The 17,803-nt window shown below is 37.3% G+C and overlaps 1 protein-coding gene across 1 annotated transcript; it reads left to right on the top strand.

Annotated features, from left to right (window-relative positions):
• Positions 1-276: 276 nt before the first annotated feature.
• Nmbr (neuromedin B receptor) lies at positions 277-6,952 on the top strand. Its single transcript, XM_090337633.1, has 3 exons — positions 277-1,042; positions 4,674-5,022; positions 6,198-6,952. The coding sequence occupies exons 1-3, from the start codon at positions 615-617 to the stop codon at positions 6,597-6,599; spliced, it is 1,179 nt and encodes a 392-aa protein (XP_090193759.1). The 5' UTR covers positions 277-614; the 3' UTR covers positions 6,600-6,952.
• Positions 6,953-17,803: the final 10,851 nt, after the last annotated feature.

Genomic DNA, 17,803 nt, shown 5'->3' on the forward strand with positions numbered 1-17,803 from the left:
CTGCTTCCTAAATTCACCTCCCCATCTTCCTAGGGGCACAAACTTCTTTTGTGGGGCTCCTCCCGCCTGAAGGCGGGTGAAGAAGGCTGTGATCCAGGCGCGCAGTGTGTGAGAGAGAGCCCACTCACTTCCCCTCCAACTGTACCCATGGCTGCAGGAACCTCAAAAAGAGCACAGCGCTGAGGGGCCAGCCTAGAGGCTCCAGGACTTCAGGAGCTGCGGGCTGGACAGCGCCTGGGCGAGCCTGTCCTGAAGGCAGGGATGGGACAGTGTGGCAGGCCTTTCTCAACCTCAGACACATCTTTGTTCGCCTAAGAGCTGCTGCGCACCCGGCTTCCAGGAAGAACACACCACGGATGGAAACTAAAGATGTAACTGATCTGCTTTATGGATAAACAATTCCACTCCTGCTTGGGGGTGGGGCCAGGCCACGCGTGCCGAGTGGATCCCCAGCCGGAGCTGTGCGGATTTGTCACCAGAGCCAGTCTTTCTGCCACATGCTCATCCCCCCCGACAGCAGTAAACTTGCCAGAGTGACAGGGAAGGCATCCACTGGAGCCGTGCGCGTGGCATTTCCGCATCACCTGCGCGCATGAGAACTCCCACCCGAGACCATGCCTCCCAGCTCTCTAGCCAACCTTTCTATGACCTCGGGGGCCCATGGCAGCGATTTCGTGCCTGAAGTGTGGGAAGAGGAGGATTTCCTGCCGGGCTCGGAGGCTGGGAGCACAGCAGAACTGGTGTTGCGCTGCGTGATCCCCTCTCTCTACCTGGTCATCGTGGCCGTGGGCTTGCTGGGTAACGTGGTGCTCGTGAAGCTCTTCCTCACCAACAGCGCCATGAGGAGCGTGCCCAACATCTTCATCTCTAACCTGGCAGCAGGGGACCTGCTGCTGCTTCTCACCTGCGTGCCCGTGGACGCCTCGCGCTACTTCTTTGACGAATGGGTGTTTGGCAAGGTGGGCTGCAAACTTATCCCGGCCATCCAGCTCACCTCCGTGGGGGTTTCGGTGTTCACGCTCACCGCCCTCAGTGCCGACAGGTGAGAGGGGCTGGGGAGGGTGGCTGGGCAGGCGCCTCCGGGGAGGGGAGGGGGCTGGGAAAGGGTGGGGAAGGGGAGGGAGGAGAGGGTTGTGCTGTGTGCCCTGGGGAAGTAAGTGGAGTTCAAGGCCACTGGGCAGTCGCAAGAGGAGAAGTGGCATTGACTTTAAAAATGAAAACTTCCTGGTCTTTCCAGTTCCCTGCAGACTTTGGAAATCTTTATCCATGCCCTAGGAAGGCTACACACACGAAAGGGCAACTATGTGGTGGAGTCTTCTAGGGTGTGTCCAAGACATTAGAAATGTATTCTGTCTGTTCAGTAGGATAATGACCAGGTGGGTAAAAGGGTCTGAAGGTTAGAAAAATATTGAAAGGATAAAATATTAGATTTCTTTCTCAGTGTGCTAGACTAATGGATGTGTTTTTTTTCCCCAGACAGCTGTTTTTTACTTTCTTCCTATTTAATTTCAAAAGGGGTTTAGTGGAGTTATGTTCTTAGCATGTGAAAAACAGTGCTACTAAGGCTTTTGACAGCAAATATGCTTTGCATCTGTTCTGTCCGACGACAGCCCATCTTCATAACTGCCAAATCAATTAGTTCAACCTTGTCTCCTTCCCAAGTATGGATATGGAAGGTCAGTGAATGTAAGTCCTCCTAGGTGAACTGAGAGGGAGACCTAGGGTCCCTGACAGTGGGACCAGCAGCTCTATTCCAGGCTGTCAGTACTTCATTTTAGCAGGAGAGACTATCTGGGTAGGGGAAGGGCAAAATACATAATTAGGCATTATCACATGAAGCCCAGGGCTTATTCCCCTAGGAATGGGAATGATTTTTTTGTTGTTGTTTTTGTTTTTAGCTCAACAAATTCAACTTGAAAAATGGAGGCAGTGTCACATCATGCTTTTGTTTAATATGCATATTCAATTTCAAGTAAAAATGAGTCTGAATCTGTATTTCTTGGTATTTTCAATAATGCCCTTATGTGAATGTGGCATCAGAGAGTTAATATTTGCTGAAGAAAAGAAAGCACAACTTGGAGAAATGAGGAGTCATATTTTGTAGATTCCTAAAGCACTGAGTGTAGATTAAGTAATACACTCCCTGAAGATATGTGTCCAGAAAAGTGGCTAATGTTTGTGTAATTTATACATCTCATTCTTGTTTGTATGTCAGCACTTCTATTATATTTAAAACAGTTTTCTTTGAATGTTCTAGCTTAAATATGTCTTTTGAGCTTAGCTGTCCCTCTTTAGGGGACAAATTCAATAAGAAAACTAAAAAATTATTTAATGATTTAATTATTGCACTTAGCTAGTGCAATAGTGAAATTACCATCATTAGTCTTTCATTTTTTAAAGCATGACATTAGTAGCAAGACCCAGGCTTCCTGTGATTTTATTTTTAACATACTTTCCTGAAAACACACAGGTAAATTTTCTCTGACCGAAGTCAAAAAAAGCCTGGTGATTTTTTTGAACTCACATCATGCCCTTTGTGAATACACCATATAGACACATGGATCATAATGGAAAGGAAAACCTGAAACACAGGTTGCCATTGTTTTTCTCCAACGTGTCCCAATCAAAACAGCTGAAAACCATAAAGACACAAGAATCCATAGGAAATCAAGAGTAGGAAACCTAAAAGTTGAAAAAGTAGATGAGCTCTATATGTTACCAAAATGCAGAGCAGTAACTTATTTTCCTGAGAGCATTTTAGATGTGAAATAAAAAAAATGAAAAAATGAAAATTTTACCTTCTAGAATCACTGATCTCCTCATATATATAGATATATATATCTCCCCAGAAACAGAATGAATTGTAATTTCTATCCTTAAGTTGTTGGTTTATACACTGCTATATTTGACTCCAACAGATTATGTATTTTACTCATCAGTATCAAGGTTATCTAGTTTGTTTCTCTTTCCAGTTTTCTTAAAGAAACATCACAGCTGTAGAATTTTCAAAGTATCTTTTTCTTTCATCTTATCACAGTTTAGATATCACTTCATGTTTTGAAGATGATTCATCTACTATTCCTCGGTCTGAAATCTGTGAGACCTACCATAAAGAAGAATAGAATATCCCAGACTGGAGTTCATAGTACTAACCCTACATTTGTATATCTAAATAGTTTACCTGGGGAAAACTGATAAGCCAACATGCTCCTCATGCAGAGATTTCCTTGAACATGTCATGATATAGTGTAAGGGCAGACATTTTATTTTTCAAATGTTGAACTTCTGGTGGATTCCAGGCACTCCTCACAGAGCTGCAGAGTGTGTATCATCTTATTGGACAGTTTCAGGAAGCCTTGGTAATGGTGCCTAGTGCAGCACTTTCTCCTTTTGAAAAAAATCATTCCTAAACTTGTTTTATATTCAGAAGTATCTGCAAACACAGAGATCACACTTATTTTAGACATTGCATCATTAAATCTTAGGGTGAATCTAATCATACCCATCATCTTTTAATATATTTCAGTTGTGATGATTCTGAAGATTGACACATGTTAAGTGTAGTTAGACTCTGTCTCTATTTCTCATCTTCATTCTCATCTCAGTCTAACAACTCCTCCTCCATTCTTTCATGATGGATCATGACAAATAATCTCCTTGTTAGTCAGGTCTAGTTTTCTTTATTAGTCTCACAATCATTTATTGACAAGCTGAGGGTAGGCTAGAGGTGGAGAAGTACACCAGAGATGCAGCAGTGAGCCTCTCTTCCTATTCTGTATTTTACACTTAGACTCTTTTGTTGACTATCTATTGCCTAAAAAACGTGAGTATAAAAACTACAGATAGTATTACTATAAACATTCCTGGAAAGGTGGCAGTTTTGAGATGTGATGATTACTAAAAGTAATCTCATTTTCTATTTCATTTTGTGAGATGATTAAAGTTATTGCCTCTTCAAATGAAATTTAAACAGGCACAGATATAAGTAAAATTTTATTCAAGAAAGAATAAAATTATTTATTGATTATTTACTTATTTAGGTACTGGAATAGGCAAGCCCTCCACCACTTGATCCTTTTTTGGTCCACATTGTTTAGACCATGGTTCTCTTATTTATGCTTCTAGCAAAGCTTAGATGACAAGCATTTACAAAGCACCCGATTTTTTATTGTTCAAATTGCATATTGTTTTCTTCTTTCGTGCTGACCTAGAACCATGATTCTCCTGATCTAAGCCTCTTAAGTTACTATGATTATAGGCATGAGCCACTGGTGATGTCTGGCTAGTTCATATATTTACTGATACTTACACATGGATCTTGATTTTACTTCTTTTTATCTGTGATTTGATAGAAATTTGTCTAGTTTTCAGTTAGGACTATATAAATTTACACATACTTGTTATACTACAGTGCTCAAGAAAAGAGTGTTCATACGAAGAGACATTTCCTCCATATTTTTTACATAATCATGCAAAGACAAGCCCACTTTAGTATGCCCTCCTATTTTTGATTGCTCTGCTAATAAGTGGTAAAAAGGACTTGTGGGCAGGAAGAGGGAATGAGAGAGCTCAGCTAATTTAGGCATAGAGAAGGGTTGGTATTTCTCTTATAAAATGAATACTTTTCCTTTCAAGAAAATGACCAAAATGACCAAAAAGTGTTGTCTTCCCAGGTACAGAGCTATTGTAAACCCCATGGACATGCAGACATCAGGGGCGGTGCTGTGGACCTGTCTGAAGGCAGGCAGCATCTGGGTGATCTCTGTGCTGCTGGCAGTGCCTGAAGCTGTGTTTTCTCAACTGGCACGCGTAGGTAGCTTGGACAATGGCAGCTTCACGGCGTGCATACCCTACCCGCAGACGGATGAACTGCATCCAAAGATCCACTCAGTGCTCATCTTTTTGGTCTATTTCCTCATACCACTGGCTATTATTAGCATTTATTATTATCATATTGCGAAGACATTAATTAAAAGTGCACATAATCTTCCTGGAGAGTACAACGAACATACCAAAAAGCAGGTAAGCTTGGTAAGTGTGTGAGTGGGGTGTGTGTGTGTGTGTGTGTGTGTGTGTGTGTGTGTGTGAGAGAGAGAGAGAGAGAGAGAGAGAGAGAGAGAGAGAGACAGACAGACAGAAAGACAGACAGACAGACAGACACACACACACACACACACACACACACACACACACACACACACAGAGTGTTTGTGTGAGCTCCAGAGCGCAAGCTAGTGGGGAGCAGGTATTAGTCAGAGCCAGGGACTGCTATGTTGGGTTCAGTTTCACAGGCTCAGCAAGTCAGAACCATGAGGATAATCGTGGGCCTGCACCAGCATGCACTAGAAAGGATTTTGGTTTAGTTTCTGGTCATGCTATATCTTTTCAAGATTTTTCTTTTATTAAGCCTATCTAACATCTGGGCCCAAGATGGAGGTCTGGATTTCCACCATTAGAAGTTAAGGTCTCCCAATAAGGCTTTCTTCACATGCCAATTTTTATTGTCACGATCAGCATCATAAGAAGAATTTTTCACCCATTGGGCTAAGAAGTGTTTAATTCTCATTGCTTTTAGACTACTGAGGATCATTTCCATTAGACTACTACTAGTAGTCTTCTTTGTAAACCACTAAGGATGACAGAATATGAAAGAAAACAAGGAAAGATGATCTGGGAATGGAACTTGGGTTAGAAACTAGGATGGGAGGTTGTCAGATAGCAGAGAAACAGGAAGAGATGAGCATGACCTCAGGGCAGGTTTTCTCATATAGATATCTGCTATTGAAGCAAAATGTCCAGGTTATTGGCTCACTGGACTTTTTATTTTATTTATTGCCAGTTCTTTCATTCAGAGCTCTATAATCCCATTTGTTTATTAGTTTGGATATTTGACTCATGGCTTTTGTTTTGTAAAGCTGAATTCCTGGACCTCCCAACACATACACACATTCTCCCTATTTTTGTTTATAATGCTTAAATTCTGCCTTGTTTTGTGCATTTCTTTGTTTACTCAAATCTCCAGGTAAATATTGTTATGCAGTTTTCATCCCTTCATTGAGGAAAATAAAAAATCACATGCTTTAGATGTATTGTTAAGCTCTGACAAACCTTTTCTCCCTTTTTGCCTTGATTATGTTTTGATTGTGGCTGACTCCATTTTTATTTTAACCAATGTGTCTGTCTCTTTCTGTTCACAGATGGAAACACGGAAACGCTTGGCTAAAATTGTGCTAGTCTTTGTGGGCTGCTTTGTCTTCTGTTGGTTTCCAAATCACATCCTCTACATGTACCGGTCTTTCAATTACAAGGAGATCGATCCATCTTTAGGTCATATGATTGTCACCTTAGTTGCACGGGTTCTGAGCTTTAGCAATTCTTGTGTCAATCCATTTGCTCTGTATTTACTCAGTAAAAGCTTCAGGAAGCATTTCAACAGTCAGCTCTGTTGTGGGACGAAGTCTTATGGAGAGACATCAACCAGTTACCTTCTCAGTTCTTCAGCAGTGCATATGACATCTCTGAAAAGCAATGCTAAGAACACAATGACCAATTCTGTCTTACTAAATGGGCACAGCTTGAAACAGGAAATTGCTCTGTGATTGGAGTCATTCAACTCACCACTCAAAAAGAACTTACTCTTCTATCACTTTTATATTGAGCCAAGCAGAACTAAATACTCTCTCCATCCTTACTGTCCCATAAAGAACTCATCAGATGATTTCACAATTGACTAAGAAAAAGCAACAAACATGTTTCTATACAAATATGTATATATTTATATAATGCACACCATATCATTTTGAAAATGATTGAAAAAACAATATAATATGTATCTAAATCAGCATTGCTTCAAGAATTAAAATACTTTAAAAAATCAATTCAAACATATCTACTTTAACTTTGTTTTTCCTTGAAGCATAAAATAAACTCCTATATTGACTTCATAAATACAAGAGAGTACAATATTCTATGTTCTCTTGTTTTGAAATTCTATTCTAAATACTATTAGAAATAGAAATGATATTTTCCTGGAGTGGATTTTATTTATAACTAGAATAATTATACTTATGAATAATGTATACACATCTACATACATATTCATTTGAAGAAAAGGAGGAAAATGTAAAAAGTAGAGCCTAATCACGGGTCAATAATATTTATTACAGTTGTTTTAACTAAAAAATAAATTCTAGAAATAGTTCATGTTTGTAACTTCTAAGTGTGTGCATGAAAGATATGTTGACATTTGTGTTATGAATTGTAAATATGTATATATGAATGTGATTTATCTTAGAATATAAAACAGCTACCATGGATCTCAAATTGCAAAACAAGCACTCAGATGTTTGCATGAATGTCTTTGTATACATTGCCAAATTCTTGACAATTGGGATGATTTTGTATAGATGTCCTAAGATTTGTATAATTCTGGTGAGTTCTCATCCTCTTTTGCAATAGGCAGCTGACAAGTGTGTAGCATCTCATTTAGGCAAATTTTCACTGCATGTTATCATAGTTTTCTCTGAATAAATGTCATAGTTTTTCATCATCTTGAGTAAATCCAAAAAGCTACCCCCTTTCTTAAGCATGTTTCAATAAGTCTAATTGTCGAATTAAAGTATTTTAAACTATTTCTCTTTTCAAATTTGTAACCCTAAACCCTATAATTTAAGGTATGAATTACTGATTTTATGCGGTGATTGGAAAAATAAACACAAGCAAATGGCCCATGATATTTGATAATTATAATCACAAGCGTATTCTGTGTTACAGGCATAGTCCTACAGCTTCAAGTGCATTGTTTCACTTGGCACCCAATAAAACCATTGACAGAAACTAGGAAGGGATCCAATGTTTATAAGATATATGAACCAATCCAACTTGGAGGGATCTTTATTCAAAAGATTACATAAATGTTCTAATTAGGCAAAATATCTAGTCACATGAACTCATTGCCAGGTTCCCAAATGGGGACTTCGGCAACTTCCTGATAAATTCACTTTTCACATATGTCTCACTATTTGCTTTATTTTTTTGATTAGGAAATTGAGGCTTAGTAAAATTGCGTAATTTATGGAGGATTATTTTTGGGAAATAAAATCAGATACTACCCAGGTACTAGTGGCTCACACCTGTAATTCTTAGCTACTCACGAGGTTGAGAGCTAAGGATCACAGTTCAAAGCCAGTCCTGGCAAGAAAGTCCTTTAGAGTCTTATCTCCAATTAATCACTAGAAAATCAGAAGTGTACCTGTGGCTCAAAGTGGTAGAGGACTAGCCTTGAGCCAAAGAGCACAGTAATGGCACCCAGGCCCTGAGTTCAAGTCCCATGAGTGATAAAAATAACAAGCAGAAAAAATGATATTATGATGTATATAGTTTTCTACTCACCTTCACCAAAATGGCTACCTATTACCTTGTTCTGAGGCAAGCTGTAGAATCACATGATAAAAACATACAGGTTTTAGAATGATTTTGATGATATTAGGAATCTCTTAAGGTCATTGACACTTAAGAGCCATGAGCTCCAGATAAGAATCCTTGGTCAGTACAGAATCCTCCTTGATGTCCTTAGGATGATGGTAGAAACCACATCTCCTCAACTCTTTGCATTAACTGCATCTTTTACCTATAGTGCCAGTTGACAATGGATTTATCAGTGGTTTTGCTAGAGTATAAAATAGATTGAACATCACCTACATTTGTTTGTGGACAGTTGATGATTTCATTGCTCTTGCTATAGTGTTCGTATGTCTAGCACTTCATTTCTAATGGAATAATGTTGAAAGGAGGGATCTTTGAGAGGGTTCTTCCCTCAAAAATACATGAAGAGAGTGATGGATCACTGGAGTGGGTTAATTACGATAGGAATAGTGTCTTTACAAACGACGACTTTGGCTTCCTTCCTTCTCCTGAGCATTCTCCAGTCTGCCATTAAGTCACTGTCAAGCTAGAAGGCTCTTGCCAATGGCAGCCACTTGATCTGGAATTTCCCCAGCTTTTACAATTGTTAGCCAACTCCCACTGCTTATGTTACCTAGCCATCAATATTCTGTTACACAAGTAGAAGACACACTAAGCGGAATCTTATTTCCCAAACCAAATTATCCTAAAATTGATCTAAAAATGCATACTACAAAAGTAAATCATTCTGATAAATCAGTTCAGTAAAGGACAAAAATGCCAAGGTCCAAATTAGTTAAACATACATAAATGAAAATAGACTAATAAAAAGGTAACCAATTACTGACTAATGCTATTTTATCTAGTGTAACAATTAAGGAAATATTTCTGAGAAACACGTTGAATGTGCTCATACCTACCAGAAAAGGAAAATATTTCACTAAATTCTTAATTTTTAATGTAAACATGCTATCTTTCCTTTTATGTGAATCTCCTCTTTAAGTCAGGAGTTCCTAAAAAGAAACAAAGATAAAAGTTTTGATCACGAGAGGCCATTCTGCTGAGATGGTTCTGGCCTGCTGTCAGAGTTTTTATGAGGATTCATACACTTGTAACAGGTTATGAGGTCAAAAATTTCAGAATAGATCAAAATACATTTCCCTTATCTTTCTTGAATTTTAAATAAGTCTTGAAGTATGTCTTCTGGTTGATATTGCCATGTAAGGAACTACCCCCAAAATTATGGCCTACAATACCCCAAATCCATTTTTCTCACAGACAGATGTTGCAGGCTAGGCACTTCGAGGCAGAGTTTACCTCAGCTCCACAACTGGGGAAGGTGAGCTGAGAAGGCTTCTGCAGCTGCATGTGATCTGCACAGCAGTGCTTAGGATTCACCTGGAGGCCTGGTCAGATCCATACCTGGCACCTAGGCTGCAAGGCCTTCAAGGACTTCCTGAAGCTAGGATTGGTTTCTTCCTTTTGTCTTCTTGGCTTCAGTATTATCATTTTTTTCCCTCATGATCATGCCAACCTTGAGAATGTTTAAGGACAGGACACTGATTTTGTATGTCCTCAGATATTACAAAGAATTATGAAGCAGTTGCTTGACCTTTACAGTCACTCCATGTGGAACCTCTCCACAAATCAATACCAAGTCTCTGCCCGGAGAATGAAACTGAATTCCATGGGTGGGTGAAGCCCCAAACTAATTTTAGAAAGGTGATTCTACTACAAGCTCAACTTTGAAAACAAGCACAAACAAAGACACCTGAAAAAAGCTGAGTTAAGAAGACTCAGTGGCACAGACTGGAACTACTTGGGAAAGTACTGTGAAGAAGCAGAGCAATATAAGGCTGGTCTTTGTTTTGAGCCCTGCAACCCCAGCCCACCAATCACCCTAGCATATTCCATCTTCAATATAGCGACCACCCAGAAGCTGTGATCTCCACTCCTGGTAAGGTGTGCTGAAAACTGAGCTGTGATTAACATGAGGTTACTTGGAAATTCACTCCGAAATGCTTATTGTGGGTTTGTTCAGGTGCTGTCTTTCAGCTATATTTGAGTTTCCAATCAGCCATGTTGACTTGTTTTTTTATCTGCCTAAACAGCTAGTTTGTTTTCATTTTCTTTCCTTTAAAATATTAAAATGCATGCTATGAATCTTGTCTTTGCTTTGGTATTAGAAATTAAACTTAAATATCAGGAGTGTGTAAAAAAAGTTGTGAAAGCTTGCTGCCATTTATTATCCCTCCAATTGTCTCATTTCTAAAATGAATGAAAAATGTTGGGTTAAATTGTGTGTTGTATGTAAGATACTCATTCTCACAGTGCATGGCACAATAGTAAGTGTTCAGTAAAGGTAGCTTTTACCATAGCATTTAACTTTTATTATATAATAAAATACTAATGAAATTCATTAAACATTTACTATGTGCCAGCTCAAGTACTATATCCTTCATAAGAATCAGATGTAAGGTATTTTAATTCCTACAGGCAAACTGAGTGTTAACAGCTAAGATATAGAAGGTAGAGCTTGTAAGTCTCTCACCTGTCTTCAAACTTATATTTAGCCATATACTGCATAATGACATGTCAGTCCAAAAGGATTGCATATACAAGAGTTGTCTGATAAGACTATATTTCCATGCTTTTCTTAATGTTATTTTTCTATGTTATTTTTCTTGTCTTTTGTTGCCTCTTGGGTTAATCTTATATTGTTACTGTATCTGACTTTGTTACCTGGTATATTGTATATATGTTTATTTGATTATTTGAAATAGGAAAGGGAAGGGGGAAAAAAGCTGATTGAGAGGGGGTTGGAGGAAGGGAATGGGGAAAAAAACATGGGAAGGGTTATCAATGTGTAAGAAGTAATGCACCTACTATCTGGCGAATTAACTAACCCCTCCATTTGGTAATATTTTATTAATGATTTCATTGTTCATTCCTAGTCTTTTTTTTGAAGAATCTAAGTAACAAAATATTTCAATAGACTTTTCTTATAATAAGCATTTGCATTTTAATTTTAAATGAAGTAACCTATGGGTATGTTTTCTTTAGACTTGTCAAGAGCAAATGGAAAAGACATGGAAAAATATGGTCTGTCTTGGTGAAGAAAATCCTTTTAGTAAAATTATAAGAATAAAAAGGAAACACCTAACAAATGTACTTAATATGTTATATTTTTTCAACAAATGTACTTAATATGAGTTATAATTTTTTTCAGTGTGTTATGTCTTTTGTACTACTCAGTCTTACTTTTTTTCCCTCAAAGTTGGTTCTCTACTACTTGAGCAACATCTCTACTTCTTTTTCTTTTATGGTTAATTGAAGTTAAGATTCTCATGGATTTTTTTTCTTTTTTACAGCTTTGAATTATGATCCTCAAATTTCAGCCTCTTGAGAGGCTAAATCACGGGAGTAAGCCACCGCACCAGGCTATTTTCTTTTATACTATTCAACAACATATCTTCTTAGTCAAAAAATCTGTAGTAGATTTGTGCTTTAAGTGGTACACAGTAAACTTTAGCCAAGATTTCATTTGGGGGAACAAATTCTTCTCTTGGGCAATAAATAGGAATAAACAGGAATTATCCATTTTACCCATATAATAGTTCAGAACTATGTAGAAATATAAAATATTTTACAAAATATTTTACGATAGCCAATGGAATCATTTGAAATGGGAAATTATAATCATTTCAGGCATTTTAGCATTATAAATGATCAATTTTGAAAATGTAAATGATCAACACTGAAAAATCAAGTATTAGAATATGCAAATTGTTTTCACACACTGTAAACACTTTATTAAGAAAAATTTATTTTCTCATTTACTTTTCTATTGAATATTAGTGACATATTCTTTTGGTAGGTAATATTCTGCTATATCCTTTTAGCTCAAAAGTACAAGCAAGATCTCATTAGTGAGATGGAGATGTTTCATTTTCTCTCCTTCCCCTTCGCTATATCTTCCCCTCCTTCTCCCCTGCGTCTCCCCTCTCCTCCCCCTTCCCTTCTCCTCCCCCTTCCTTCCTTTTCCTTTCTCTTTCTCTAATTCTCTGTTTCCTTTTCTTTGTTCCCTCCTTCCCTCATTCTGAGACAGAATTTTATGTAGTCCAGACGGTTCTGAAACTCAAGACTCTGCTTCTTCACCTCCCAAATGCTTCAGTTATAGATGTATTTCACAAGCTCCTACTAGACCATTTTTCATAGTTTTTACATGTTATGTACATCTAGAATTAAGGAGACATTTTTTTTCAATCCTGGCACATGTTCCTTTGAATGTAAAGAAATAGGATTTTTTTTTTTCCAGTCCTGAGCTTGAGCTCAGGGCCTGAGCACTGTCCTTGGACTTTCTCAAGGCTAGAGCTCTACCACTTGAGACGCAGCACCACTTCCAGCTTTTTTTTATGTATGTGTGCCGAGGAATTGAACCCAGGTCTTTGTGCATGATAGGCAAACACTCTACCACTAGGCCAAACACCTGACCCAAGAAATAGGACATTTTTATACATTAATTATGACCCTATTGTTTTTAGTAAAGTTACTCATTCTCATAAGTGGACTGTTTTCTTTGGTTGAACCTTTTCCATGGAAAAGTAGGAAAAGGTTGTTCAGACAGCTATGTAATATCTTTTATGTAATATCTTTTACTTAATAAAATCAGTGGCAAATTGAACTTAGTGTTCTCTCATAAAGCACTTTAAAAACATAACTTCATCTCAGTAACAAATAACTGACAATGCTCTTTATTTTTACTTTTAATCAAATATATCCCTGCGAATTAACAAAGACTATATAAAAGTACATGCTAGAGTTTTCAGGTGTGCTTGTTCTAACAGCCTTATTTTTGTGTTCCAGTCTAAGCTATAATAAGCTGTCAAGAATATTTAAAAATTAGAATTTTTTTCTCCTCTCTGGCAGTGTGCCAAGAAATATGCTAATGAAATGGAACCTTGTTTGAATAAAATGGCTTGAAATTTCTTCTAGCACAGAATCAGTGGGTACATTTTATTTCTACAGAGTTTATTATTAGAAAAGAAAGGAATAAAGATAAACATTTAAACACATTTAGTGTTTTAGTATAGTTTTTGCATTTTGAAAAATATATATTCAAATCACTTTTAGAATGTTAAGCTGACTTATTCCTAACCCAGAAAACATTACTGAATAAAACAGTGGTTAGGAAATTGCATTATTTTTACATTCTTTTTTCTTATCTTCAAATAGTTGTGCAAAGGGATTTTTATCTTCACATGTCTCTATGTGTACAATGCACCTTCATCAAAGTAACTCCTACGTCATTCTCCATACCCTCTCTCTGTTCCATCTCTACCAGTCTCCTCAGGTATCCTACTTCCATCTTCATAAATGTACATTCAGTATTATGACACTATTTGCCCTGTATTCCATTCCTCTTTCCCTTCCTCCATCCCTTTTTCTTTTACTCCCACCCACCTCAGTTGAGACATGCTTTAGATTTCTGATAATCATTTTGTTAAATGATCAGTTATTTGGGCATGCATATATGCACACGACCCTCTGTGTATTTTTGTATCTCAGGTCTCATTTCCACATATAAGAGAAACCATGCATGACTTGTCTCTCTGAGTCTAAAATACTTTGCTCACTATGATTTTTTTACACTGGAAGTTTATTTCCCTGCAGGAAACACAATAGGGTTCTTTGTGATTGATAAATCCAATTTAATGATAACATTTTTCCTGATCTTTTCATTGGTTGCAAGGTATCAGGCTGTTTCTACAACTTGGCTGTAGTATATAGTGTAGCAATCAACATGGGTGTGAAATTTCTTTATTGTAATCTCACTCATAATCTTTTAGATAAATGCTCCAAAGTTGTATCATTGGGTACTGGTTTATTTAATTTTTTTAGGAAATGCTATACTGACTTCACAATATTTGTGCAAAATATCATTTTGACTAGCAGTGCATTAGGGTACCTTTTCCCTCTCATCGTCACCAAGATCTATCCTTGTTTGTACTCTTGATGAAAGCTGTGTTGAGTGGAGTGAGATAGAATCTCAATTTTGTCTTGACTTGCATTTCCCTTACTGCCAGACATTTTGAACATAGGATTACAGGTGTGACCTATCAGGACCTAGTGAGGAGTGTGTGTTTGTGTGTGTGTGTGTGTGTTTGTGTCTTCTTCGGTGGGGTGTGTTTTCAGTTTAGTAAATATAACCTTAGTTGTGCAGAAGCTTCTAAGATTATTGCGACTCCATTCATCAGTTTTCTCTCCTATTTATTGGGCCCCTGGAATTTTACTCAGGAAATTCCTGCTTATGCCAGAAAGTTGTAGTGTTTTTCTGACTTTTGCAGTGTTTTCAAGATATGGGGTCTTACATTAAGGTTATTGATTTTTAATACAAAGAAAGAGACAAAGAGACAAGAGACCTTGTGCCAACATCAACAGAGTTTATCTTCAACTATGTTCATTTAATTACTTCTCAAGATTATGGTATGCTTTCTATATGGAATAGCATAAAGATTATTTTAATGAATGTCACAAGCACAATATAACAGGTGGTCTATTATGTTTGGCATATAGTTTGTAAGCGACAAGCATGGTCAGGCCATTCTTAGTTGTCAGCATTATCCAAAATACTTAAATGGAGGGGAAACTTTAAAATAGGACATTAAAAATTCTTTGACTGGAAACATAAGGCGAAGGAACTTGACCAGGAATCAATAGTAATCAAATGGTGAAAGGCTTCATAGATCTTATAATCCATCTTTGGAGAGATACACCATTGGAGAGATACCTGTTGAGGAAATAGAACTTGAGTCAAAAAAGAATTAGGCTTGGATGAAATCACTGATGTTAGAGCCAAGAAGAAAACGAGAAAGACCCTCCTTGTATGGCTTTAAATATTTCATAATCAGTGTTGTATCATTTTATCATGCATGCCTGAAGTTTCTGATTGACACTCAGAGGGCTAGGGGCAGGATGTATAATTCATGGATGGAAAGGAACACAGTGTGATAGATGCAGAGTTTTGAAGGGCAGCGTATAGTGAGATGGAATTTGAAGTCTGTGATCTAGTCATTCCAGACTTAGGAATTTATTTGAGTTGAACTTGGACATTTTAAAGAATTTTAACCTAGCTCATGCACACACACAGATGTATGCATATATGTATGTGTGTATGTACATATGTATGTGTACAGTTTATTTTTATCACAACTTTTGTCTATTATATGCATAATAAAACAGATAGGAGAAATTAGTGAAATAGCACATTTGTTAGCCACTTATATCAGCATGGTTAGAGAATGGATCAGAGACAGGTAACCTAATTTAAGATATAAATAAGAGGAACTGCCATACTGCTTTCCATAGTGGTTGAACCAGTTTGCACCCCCACCAACAGTGTAGTAGTTGATGAGTGGATCAACAAGATGTGGTATTTATACACAATGGGATTCTTTGCTGCAGTCAGAAAGAACGACATCGCCCCATTTGTAAGGAAATAGAAAGATTTAGAAAAAATCATATTAAATGAAGTAAGCCAGACTCAAAGGAACATAGGCTCAAAGATCTCCCTCATTTGTCATAATCAGTAGAAACTTTGGGCTCTTCTAGCAGAGATTTTCAATAATAGAACAAAACCTAGATATATAAGGCCATATAGTATGATGCTAAATGAAACACCTCCAGGATATAGAAACAAAAGCCATATAATGAGTGACTGTTGTCCTTGATGCACTATGTTATCTTTCATATCGTTTGCTGTCCCTTAGTTATCTCATATTTTACAGTATTTCACCTTGATATCTGATATATTGCATATATGCTTATTTGGTTATTTGAAATCGGATAGGGAAGGGGGGAGAACCAGATGAAGGGTAGAGGTAGGGGGAGGGAAATGGGGACCAAAACATGAGAAAGGGCATCAATGTTTGTGAAGTAATGTACCTTTTTTCTGATGAATATAATGTAACCCTTCTATTAATTACAATGAAAAATATATGGAAAAAATAAAGTTTTATGTAAATTAAAAAATAAATTCAACCAACCATGTTTTACAATGAATTTATTCTCTTATTCATTTTACAAGAAATGGTTACTCAGTGCCTAAAATGAACAAAAATTTTTTTAAAAAATCTTAAAAAACAGATATAAATAAGAGTATACTTGAAGGATAATTGGTGGATGCCATTCTAGTTTTAAGAAAAACGTCTACTATTTTTGAATGTGAAACATTTTCTTATGTCTATTATAGTTATTGGTTATATTAGCCTGCTTTGACTGTAAATGTTAGAAATTTACTTAAGATTACATGAAAAAATGTATTGAATCACATGGTTAGAAAATTGAAGGGTAGATTAGGGCCTTACATAAAGCTCTATTCAAGCCCAGAGATGGCAAGTGAATTTTGCATAAATTTCATGTCTGTTTCTGTTCTTTCAAAAGTATGCTGTTCCCCATTTGTAAGTGTAAGTCACTGTGATTCAAAAAGCCATGGGCTTAAAAATATCAGGAAAATTTCCTCATGCACACATAGTGTCTTAGAGAATGACTCTCATTTATCAATATGCAGTGATCAGAATGACAGGGTATCTGCCTATTGCTAGAGGGACAGCTGCCTTTATTCGAATGCACATGTGTGAAAATACTTACCATGTTCCAAAACAAGCCATGCACTGGAACTTGATCTTGGGAGAAAAGCAAAAATCTTTTCCCAGTATTCAGAAACAGACCAGTGCTCTAGCCACAGCTTGGTGTCTTCTATTCCACAAAACAATTTACAGAACATTGATGTCAGACAAGGCCCTGCTGTAAGCATGATAGATTGAGAAGAAACTATTCCACTGCATAGTAGTCATATTGGCCCACAGACACAACACAAACATTCTCTAAGACACAAAATTTATCCCCCAACTTATGGCACAGGCCAAGAAGTATGCCTGCTGTCTCTTTATGAATTAAAGTGTTCGAGTTTAGTTTAGTAAATATTCAGTCATGGAATTACCCTATTTTGTTGAGTGCATCCATCCACAGAGAGGTCCGGCTCTTTTATTTCCTCATTCTTTCAGTCTCAGCAGAGTCTTGTCTGCTCATCCAAGTGAAAATGTCACTCATTTTTATATCTCTGAATTTATTTCCTTTATTGAATCTGTCTGCATCTGGCCATTTTGTTTATTGATCTGTTACCTTGTCTGTAGAATTTATCATCGATTTATTTGTTTATTTACTTATTTTGTGGTGCTGGGGATGGAATGCAGGTCCTCAGGCATGATAAGTGTGTACTGCCCGGCTGAGGTATACCCCAAGACCTGTGGACTAGGGTGAAAATGAGAATCCCATAATGGCTATGCCATATGCACAGCTCCACCTTAGTGACTAGTAGGCTGAGTGAGATTTAATGGAC

The sequence above is a fragment of the Megascapheus bottae genome, chromosome 8 (genome assembly GCF_031878675.1).
Source record: "Megascapheus bottae isolate mThoBot1 chromosome 8, mThoBot2.hap1, whole genome shotgun sequence".
NCBI classification, from domain to species: Eukaryota; Metazoa; Chordata; class Mammalia; order Rodentia; family Geomyidae; genus Megascapheus; species Megascapheus bottae.